Source organism: Cupressus sempervirens, chromosome 2 (assembly GCF_028749045.1).
Source record: "Cupressus sempervirens isolate cs-2001-9-10 chromosome 2, ASM2874904v1, whole genome shotgun sequence".
Classification (NCBI taxonomy): domain Eukaryota; kingdom Viridiplantae; phylum Streptophyta; class Pinopsida; order Cupressales; family Cupressaceae; genus Cupressus; species Cupressus sempervirens.
The window spans coordinates 716,244,635-716,255,262 of record NC_143119.1 but is presented as its reverse complement, the minus strand read 5'-3'; the positions used below and the strand labels follow the sequence as shown (position 1 = coordinate 716,255,262).

General features: G+C 30.9%; 1 protein-coding gene across 1 annotated transcript; it reads left to right on the top strand.

The window, feature by feature from the left end:
- The first annotated feature begins 5,408 nt into the window (after positions 1-5,408).
- On the top strand, positions 5,409-7,576 carry LOC149575379 (protein C2-DOMAIN ABA-RELATED 8-like). The gene is made up of 3 exons (XM_089812224.1): positions 5,409-5,653; positions 6,945-7,055; positions 7,188-7,576. Exons 1-3 carry the CDS (start codon positions 5,474-5,476, stop codon positions 7,440-7,442), a joined length of 546 nt encoding a protein of 181 aa, XP_089668350.1. The 5' UTR covers positions 5,409-5,473; the 3' UTR covers positions 7,443-7,576.
- The last annotated feature ends 3,052 nt before the right edge of the window (positions 7,577-10,628 follow it).

Here is a 10,628-nt window from a genome sequence, read left to right as displayed (position 1 = left end):
TTTACTAGATTGAAATGATGTTGATGAAGAAGATCCATGAGAAGTAGATGGAAAATCAATGTTTCTCTTCTAAAAGAGAGTTGTCAAGTCTAAAACCTATTTGGCATAGCCATCTAACTTCTTCTCATAGTAACATGACTCATCATGATTGGGCTTATTACAATAAGCACACTTTGGTCTTTCTAGATTTGGTTTATCTCCCTTAGAAGGAGGTGGGCCTAATGTGATGTGAGGGCTAGAATCAATCTAAGACTCTATAGGATATGACTTCTATTTCTTCTCCTTTGTGCCAAAAGATTACCAAGCTACCAATGCATAAGTCTATGAGCCTATGAGATAAGCCAATTGAGAGAGTTTCGCTTGCTCAGAAGTCAAAAAATCACAAAAAACGTCACAAGATGGCATGGTAAATCTATTACCCAAAGAATCTTTGGTGGAATAGAAGGTAGAAGCAAAAATTTGAAAATTTTCATGAAGCTTAGAAAGAATTAGGTAAATGCACTTAGTGTCAGTCTTGGTTTTCCCACAAACCTGCAATAAAGATCTCTTTTGTTTGAACTTCATCAAGAAGTCCTCAGTGGAAGAAAAAGAATCTGGTACAAGAGAGGTAAGCTCTACCTCAATTTGATCAAGTGCGCTAAATGCATTCATTGTACCAAATAAGTCATCAAGCTTGGTCCAGATAGCTAAAGAGCTATTGCACCCATCAAGATGAAATTGTAGGTTGTCAAATACCTATAAAGAAATCAACCCCATTGCCTCATCCATCTTGGTCCTATAATGCATTACCTAAAATGGCCTCTATAAAACTAGTTGCATTGCATCTAAACAAGACCACAACCCTTTTGACCAGAGAAGCCATGTCATCAGGGACTTCCATGTGTGATAGTTAAGAGGGGTTAGAAGTTCTAGACAAGAAGGATCTCAACCATTGTTTAAGAAGGTTTTGTATTTTTTTTGAATTTTTTTTGGTTTATTGATGTAAATAATAGAAACAATAATACAAAAAATCCCCCACAATACAAAAAGTCGAACCCCAACTGCTAGAAGGAATGTGCGAACAAGAATAGAGAAAAAAGATTGAGTTTGAGAATTACATGTACATTTTAGAAATACTAATGAAAATTATAGAGAATCTGGATAGGGCTCTAGAAGAGCTAAAACAAGAAAGTTATGTCCCCTAGAAGATAAAAAGCATCATCTGACTTCGATAAAAAAAAGGTACCAAACTAGAAGAAATTCCAAAAAATATCTTCATCATCATCTCTATCTCTGAATCAATTTTCTGACACTTCTTTTAGATCCAAAAAAACACCTCTATTTGCTCAAGTTAGAGGCAAAAACCTGACAATGCTCTCATATAGAAAAAAATTGCAAATTTAAAAAAAAAAAAAATTAGAAAGAGGCTTAAACAAAGCACCCCCGACCCCTCATGTGACCATAGGCTAGGTGGATTTGGTGGAGCTTGGGCTAAGCGGTGTTCAAATGGTGCATCTAGGCATAGTGCCCATAGAGTTGAGTGGAGTTGGGCGGTGAGAAAAGTGGAGCTGGGGTGGCATCATGGTGGCGACATCAGTGGAGGGTGACGATGTTGTTGAAACTGCAAGCAGTGTAGATGCCAACCACAAGTGGTTTGAGTTACCCTTATGTGGTTAGTGTAACCACTACGGTGGGTGTGATAATTGCAATAGTTGAATTTTTTTTTTTTTTTTTAAATAAAACTTTTTTTTGCAAAAAAATTCATCAGGATGTGTGCTAGAGGTTGTACAACAATGGTATGCAATTTTTTTTGCCTCCCCAGTCAATGTTGTCCAAAATTGACACTTTTAATATGAAAATGGGGGTTTTGACACCTCTTGAATCCAACCATAAGGTCTATTTGGCCTCAAAGTGCTCCCAAAGTTAGAGACCCCTTATTTTCATAGAAAATACCCAAAAAAGCTAGATCTATTTTGCCAAACCTTCGCTCTTCACAAAGAAAAAAAGACAAAAAAAGAGGCAAGGGTTTTTCTCTAAAAATATGGAAAATTACATTATCAAACTGAAAAGATGAGAAATATTTACAAAAGATCAATCCTTATGAAATGAGATTAAAAAACCTAAAAGGGAAACCCTAAGAAGTAAATGTCATTTAATAATTACTAATTAATTATTAAATGAAAATGCAAGTGCATAAAGGGAAATCTTAAGAAGAGAGTGAAGGTAGTTTAATAAATGAAATTAAATTAACCTTTTACTCTAACATTATATTCATTATAAAATAGGTGGGGTGCATAACTATGAGATTGAAACACCCAAACGATCCTACTTGGTTTAGTTTGCCCTCTAGTGATTCTTTGTGGATGTAAAATTTGCGATAATAACAAGTTTGTAGTTGACATACAATGCTTATTATTGTGATTGATAATAATAGCTATTGGTCAATTTTAAATTTTGGCAGTATGTTAATTGTCATTAGTTGTTGTACTTATGTGGTTGTAAGTGTTAGTTGGTTGACAATTGTGTTCCTATTGGCAACTACAAGGTCCTTTTGATATTTTTTGTACTACCAAGGAAGGTAACATGGTACCATCAAATGAATTGTAATCCTTGATAGACTGTATTTTGTCTTCTTTTCTATAATGAATTCATGAGCCAATAAAGATACATTTTGCTACAATATCTAGTATGCATTGCCATTTGTATTATCATTTCATGTATCTAAATTATCAAGCATGGAAATAAACAAATTTACAAATGAAATGGAGGCAAGTAGAAAGAATATGAAAATGTCTAATCATAAATAGCCTAAAAAAACTTTAGTTATGTACTAGATTTATTAGTTGAAACACATACTTTTTTCTAAAACAATACATGATGGTCCAATAGTTAGGCTTACTAAAAAGAGCTCAGAATAACTAGATTAATTAGGTCAACCTAGGTTGTTATTAGGGATGAAGTAAGTGAAAGATACAATATATAGATACAATAAAATGACAAATAGGTGAATAAATGAGACATTAAGATACCAAAGTGCCCAAACAATTTAGAAACAATGAAATATGTAACAAAAAAGTTTGGACTACAACTTTCAAGAAATAACTTGTTTAGAAAAAGCCCCCTATCAAATAATTTAAATTCCATATGAGCTCATTATGAAAAAACTTAAATAGGAATAAAAAAGAAGTGGAAAGAAAAATTGTTGATAGTCCATTTAAGGACTAGTTAACATTATGAATGGTGTGAAACCAACAAGTGGACAATATCTAAGGAATGGAAGATGAGAACATAACTATTTTGCAACAAAGGTGTGGCTCAAGTACATTGACATCGATATCAATTACAATGACACCTTGATAATGAACAATCCAAATACTTCATTTAGGAAAGCAAAGAAAGATAAAACTATACTTTTTAAATCAAGATATACTATAGAAGTCACCGTCGAAAAAGTTTACAATTTTTTAAAATAAAAGTGACATCCTTATTCTAAAGTCAAAAACTAAATTTATGACTTAGTCTTTTGTTAATTCTCATAAACTACTTTTCTCTCAACATAATTGTTTATTTTTTCTTTATATCCTTTTGTCTATCTTCCAAAGTAGATGTTAGAGATTCAAAGTGAATGATAAATGAAACGCACTTAAATTAAATAAATTCAAGTGGATTGTTTTTCTCTTCTTCTATATAATGAATATTCAAAGACAAACAATAGTTTATATTCATTATAAAATAGGCAGAGTGCAGAGATACAAGATTGAAACACCCAAAAAAACCTACTTGGTTTAGTTGTCACTCTAGTGATTCTTTATGGATGGGAAATTTGTGGCAATAACAAATTTGTTTTTGGCATACAATGTGTATTATTGTGATTGATAATAATGGTTATATGTCTATATTAATTTTTTCAATCTGTTAATTATTGGTGGTTGTTACACTTGTGTGGTTGTAAGTGTTGGTTGGTTGGTATTTGTGTTCCTCTTGGCAACTATCAGGTCCTTCTGATGTATTGTGTACTACCTAAAAAACTAACATGATACCGTCAAATGAAATGTAATCCTTGGTGGATTATTTTTTGTCTTCTTCTATACAATGAACTCATGAGCTATAAAGGTTAAATTTCACTCCTATATCTGATATCACTACCATTTGTATAGTCATTTCATGTATGTAAATTATTAGGTACAACACTAAACAAAGTTAGATATAAAATAGAGACAAGTACAAAGAATATAAAAACACTTAATCATAAATAGCCTCAAACCTAAAAGTTTAGTTATGTACTAGATTTATTAGTTGAAACAAGTACTTTCCTTTTGAAAGTACTTATGATGGTCCAATAGTTAGGCTACCTAAAAATAGCTTACAATATGTAGATTCATTACTAATGTGGGTTGTTATTAAGGATGAAGTAAGCAAAAGGTACAATATATAGATATCACAAAATGACAAATAGATGAACAAATGAGACATTAAGATACCAAAGTGTTTAAACAAAAGAACTAATGAAATATGTAACAAAAATAAAGTTTGGACTACTGCATTGAAGAAACAATTGGTTCAAAAAAAAAGTTCATATGAGTTCACAACGAACAAGCTTAAATAAGACCTAAAAAGAAGTGGAAAGCAAAAATGTTGATAGTCTATTTAAGGCCTAGTTAACAACAATATGAATGGTGTGAAAATAATAAGTAGACAATATCTAGGGAGTGAAAGATGAAAGTATGATTATTTTGCAACAAATGTGTGATAGAGACAAAATGATATCAGATAATGCAATGCTCATCATGCAAAGATATCAATATCAATTATAAAGACATCTTGATAATGAACAATGAAAATGTTTCATTTAGGAAAGTAAAAAAGAACAAATCTACACTTTTTAAAATCAAGATAAACAATAGAAATCCACCATCTTAAAGAATTCACAAATTTTATAAAATTTTGACATCTCTATCCTAAAACTAAATTTATATATTGCTCTTTTGTTTATGCTCACAAATTACTTTGTTCTCAATAGATTGTTTTTTAAGTTTTTATTCTTTTGTTTATCTTCCAAAGTAGATATTAGAGATTCAAAGAGAGCATGATAAATGAAATAAACCCAGGTCACTTGCTAGGCAAGGAAACAAAGGTTCGATACCCCTAAGCTCTAGTAGTATCTTTTACAAAGAGACCAAGAAACCAAATAAATTGTTGTCCCACTATTGGAAGTAACGTTTTCAAACCATGAAATCAGAATAAGATCGAAAAGAGAGATAATTTCACAAACAAACTTGTTGATCGAATCCCCATTTCCTCAGATTCGATATTATGTTGCACAGGTCTTCCATCTTTAGCATCTCTTCTTTTCGACTTTATACCCGATTCACAATTTCCAGGTTTTTATTCATCCACGTTACATTGTCTTGCATCTTTTTAGAAGGAAGACTTATCTGTTTCCCTGCTTTACAATGTATTCCTTATTCGAACTTTAGACTGAGTAAAAAATAAAATGAAAACATGGAGCTCAATGATAAGAGGGCAAAAACATGAGAAGCCTGAAGTTGAGAGCATTGTAGTTTTGGCAGAGATGAACGGCCATCTCAACGTGAAGGTGGTCAAGGCAACTGATTTAGCCTTCAAAGACCCAAATTTAACCAGTGATCCTTTTGTCATCCTCACCCTTGGAAAGGTAATCCAAGTTGCAGCTTTTCTTTTCTTCTTGGGTTTTTTAATTTTTTTGTCATAATGCTATCATAATTGTGTAATTTTTGACTCAAATTCATTGATCCATATTTCATGAGTGGTGATTCACACATGAATCTATCTGGACCATGATAATAAATGTAACTCTTAGCGCTCATCGGATCTAGGTGATGCTCACTGAGGTGAAGCACCAAGGCTTGCTGGGAGGTCACCCATCTCAGTACTACTCCAGCTCAAGTATGCTTGACTACGGAGTTCTCTCTATGGTTAAACCCACTCTGCTTGTAACCTCATTTGCAAAACCTTCACCAAGTGTTTTGTCTTATGAACCATTCATTAGAAAGCCCCCTAAGCTCATCATTTTGGTAAATAAGAGCAAGTACATTTTTATTCTTCATATAATCATTTTTTTTGGATTCGATTGTGTAAGTATTTTTTGTCGAGAGATGCATATTCTAGATTCGATTGTGTCATATTTTTGCATCAACGTTTCGAATCACACTCTGTGATCCATCACCAAGATTAGAAGAGCTTAAGGAGATCTATGATCAATTTTTTTTTTATCTCCTTCAGCTCTTCTAATCCTGATGATGGATCACAGAGTGTAATTCGAAATGTTGATGTAAAAATATGGCACACAATCAAATCCAGAATATGCATCTCTCAACTATGATTGATTGTGGAAATTTGTTCTTGTTAAATATTTCTGTATCAATGTTTCAGATTTCATGATCTATTATCAGAATGAAGAAATGGGAGACTCTTCTTCTTTTTAATTTGTTGAGTCTATCACTTATCTTATTTTTTCTTTTTGTTCTCTTACTTTCATCCCTCCATAGACCATAGAGACATCACACACTATTCCAGTCTAATTTTTGCTGCCAAACGGCTTCTTAATGGAAAAGTTAAGCTTGGAAAAATAAGTCAACTTTGACTGTTTACCCTACTAGCATAAGAATCAAACCTTTGTGTGTGATGTTTAAACTGTTCCATCACAGAGTGTGATTGGAATCGTTGATATGAAAATACTTGCACAATCAAATCTAAAAACAAATTGCAATTGATTTTAAGATACATTGATAACATGCATTTACTTCTCTGTTTTCTCTGCTATTTTCTAATTCAATTATGTGAAATTCTTTTGTATCAATATTTCAGACTATACTTCATGATCTATTCACATAATTCTATGTTCAGAATAGTTGATTCCAAAAACAGCACATATAATCTCAATATAGACAGAAAATTTTAATGTTTCCTATGGGATTTCATGTTAGGATCGTCACAAGTCGAGGACTACAACAAAAAATGATGATCTTACTCCAATTTGGAATGAAGTTTTTACATTTTCTGTAAACAATGCTGCCGATTCTAGTCTGCTCAAAGTGGTAAGATCTCCTTCCTGATCCATTATGTTATAGAAAACATTGTTTTGTGATGTTTTGGAAAAATAACTACAAACATCTTCTCTGTCTGTGATGATTTGTGGTTGTAAAGTCATGGTGCTCTTGATTTTGTAGGAATTGTGGGATAATGATAGATTGAGGCGAGACGACAAACTTGGAGATGCTGAAATTGATATGAATCCCATGTTTGAGAAACAGAGTAAACATAGGAAACTGGTTTCTCCATGCAAAGAGAATTGTTTGTACAATGATAGCAGTATAATTCAGTATGCAGATGGGAGAAAGATTCAACAAGTGTGGCTGAAGCTTCGAAACGTTGATTCTGGTCTCTTGAACTTGCAGTTTGAATGGATTCCCTGTTCTAGATAAAAGTCTTCTCCTAAACAGTAATAATTTGGATGATTGAAGGGTTTCAGTTCATTTGGTTAAGGAATTTATTTTTTATTGTAGAAATTCAAGTTCAAATTTGAATGGAGATTTCAAGTTACAAATTTTTTTTATAATTCTTGTTTTTTTTTTTAATAGTGTATTATTTTTCTTTAATGCAGGAAATAAACAATTTATTATTTATTAAAAATTAAGAAAAAGATTTCTAAATATATTTTAACTTTATTATAAATACTTGATTTTCATAATACTAATTGAACAGAATTTGTTTGATTAATTTTTTTTAATGAATTTATATTTATAACAAAAACATGAGAAAAATAATATACAATTCTTTCTTTCTTTTATTTTATTTAAATTTCAACATTCAAGAATTTATCTAAAAAAAAATTTACTTAAATAAATATCACCATTGAATTTCACAAAATAAGTTGTATTAGTGTCATTTGAAATTTAATTCCTATGCTTGATTTCTTGTCTTAATAAAAGGTTTTAAAGATTATAAAAATATTTCATTCATTGGGATCATCTTTTATCCAAACACTATCCCATTACCCCCTATTATCTATGGCATGGATCATTCTTATCTCAATTCATGTTCGATAATTAGTTAGAACATGTCAAGGATAACATATAGACATAATAGTTAAATTTGATTAATGTTATGTTCAACCTAAGTTCCTTAATCTATTGTGTTTTGTTAAATAAGCAAATGTATGCTTCATCCCATTAATTTTGGGGTTATTAGTTGTTCCATGAAATAAAATCTCAACTCATAATCTTAGTTCAATTAGGTAAGAATTACTGAGTTTTTTGTTAACTAAAGCACCGAGTGCTTCTACTTGGCATCTCTTTGGTTGATATGATTAATGGACAAAAATATACACCTCCACGTAATTGAGGTTCAAATAGAGTTTAGGAATGACTGACATCTTATATGTGTGCACTCATGTGATATTTGAATACTTCACCCTTATATCAAATAAAACGTTAAGGTTTTCTTCCTCTATTTATGGTTTTAAAATTATAAAGATTACATAATTTTCACCACACTCACTGACCTTCCATTTATTATGTTCTTAAACACCTATTTTGACAAACTAAAACCTATTACTTTCTAATCATTCACATGTCAATCTTCATTGTGAAAGTGATTAGAAGACTTTGTTCTCCTTTTGTAAAAAGGACTAATTGAACTTCACTAAAAACCCTTTCTTCTTGTCTCGACCATCTAGTTAATGTTTTATTATTTGTATATTTAGAAATAATTCTTTATGACTAAATTCTCAACCACCTTGCCCCTTTATTGATGAAGATGTCTACTATTGGTTAAGATGGAAAATATTTTAACAAAATAGTCAACCTATATCATATTTATCTATATTTGTTAGTAGTTCAATATCAATCACCCATGGTCCTCATCCCCCTTCTCGATTAAGGATGTTACCTCTTATTAGATGACCTATATGATAATATTTAAATCATTCACCCCATATATTATCCTTTTATTATGAGATATGTTATAATTTAATCATCCCTTGAATATCCCCATTCCTTTATCAGGTATTTTTCTCACTTTATCAATAAATATCATCATATTAGTAGCCTTATATCCCTAGTCTTCAATTCATTACATGATTAATTTATCGATGAGTTTTATTTATTTATTTCTAATAGAAAAGTGGCTCACTAGCATTCAACCCTTAATATATAATATAAGTCACAATCTTACTACATGAATGGGGCATTGATAGGTCATGCACATTCTATAAAGCACACAATCTCCCTTTTCCTCTTACCAAATGGGTAGTTTTCTAATTTTGTCCCTAAAGGTCCTAAATTTATGATATAAAAATAAATAGTGTAATATTTAATTTCATGAAATAGTAATCACTCTATTTTTATTCTTCATTTAGGAATTCCCCCCTAATTCACGATCTCTTCTCCAAATTGATTTCTTCCTCATTGTTTGGCATGAGATTCCTCTTCTCTTGGTTTATTCCTTGATATTTTGAATCCATTAATCTCCTCTCCCTTTTGAGAAGTTGTATCTCATTAGTTGATACATCTATTATAATGGTGGAATTAATATTAAAATTATGTATGTGTGTGATCATAGGAATTTGGTGTTCTTTTAATAGATGGCCAATATTTAAATACAACAAAAAGGTTTTCGCTAACCATTAAAATTTTGACTAATGTGAGCTAGGTTGCTTAAAAAGTTACAAAGATTGGAATTGTTTGTGAAAAATGCAAGTATTTACCTAGAGCAAATAGAGGAATTTATTGTATAACATACAATCTAACAACCATCCTAGATTGTAATTTGTAATGTAAAGTATTTAACATACAACTTACTAATTGTAGTGACAAAATTGAATACTCTAGTGTAATATCACATTCATTATTTGCACTTGTCTAGATTTGGAAATTGATGATAAAATTTTATATTATGTTTTCAACATTTTTATTCCATGACTAATAAAGGAAAAGATATAACAAAATGTAGCTTGAAAATCAACAAAATTCTATTGGACTATAATTTGCTAAGTATGGATGTTTACATTATCTGCTAGCATTCAACAATTTTTTGAGATTCAAAAATTTACTTTCCTTATGGCTCATTCATAATGTGTTGTCTAAAAATTGACTGGTAAAGTAACATCTTATCCTTCTCATTTGAACAAATAAAAATCCCTTCCTTCTTTTTTTTCACAATATTTTACTTTCTCAAATAATTTAACTCTCATTATCTCTAGCTAACTTGAATCTGTGCTCAAATATTCTCATGCAATCTAGCATTCTCATAACACACATTCAAGCTCTTGTGATATTATTTCTTACAATGCTTAGGATTCCCCAATCTTCTCTAAATTGTCAAATTAACATAAAATATCAAGAGGGGATCTAGACTGTGGTATAACTATCAAATAATCTATTTTCTATTATGCACTAGCCTAGAATAAGTCTTTAGATTTGTATACATCAATGCAAGGAATCTTGCAAAAAAAAGTATAATTGTTTCCACATAACCCATAATAGATCCAAAATAAACAAACACTTAAAATCCACATGTAAGAGAATAGACAACATACGCACAAAAATTTGACACAAGATATACCCTAGAAAACCCTCATTGAGGGAAAAACCTAGCCTCTAAAAGCATCC

What these genes read in the sequence shown, in the direction of transcription:
- LOC149575379 (XM_089812224.1), top strand. Translation starts at nt 5,474, where the DNA reads ATGAAAACATGGAGCTCAATGATAAGAGGGCAAAAACATGAGAAGCCT. An exon ending in TCATCCTCACCCTTGGAAAG is followed by an intron (nt 5,654 to 6,944) that starts GTAATCCAAGTT and finishes ATTTCATGTTAG; the next exon opens with GATCGTCACAAGTCGAGGAC. An exon ending in ATTCTAGTCTGCTCAAAGTG is followed by an intron (nt 7,056 to 7,187) that starts GTAAGATCTCCT and finishes TTGATTTTGTAG; the next exon opens with GAATTGTGGGATAATGATAG.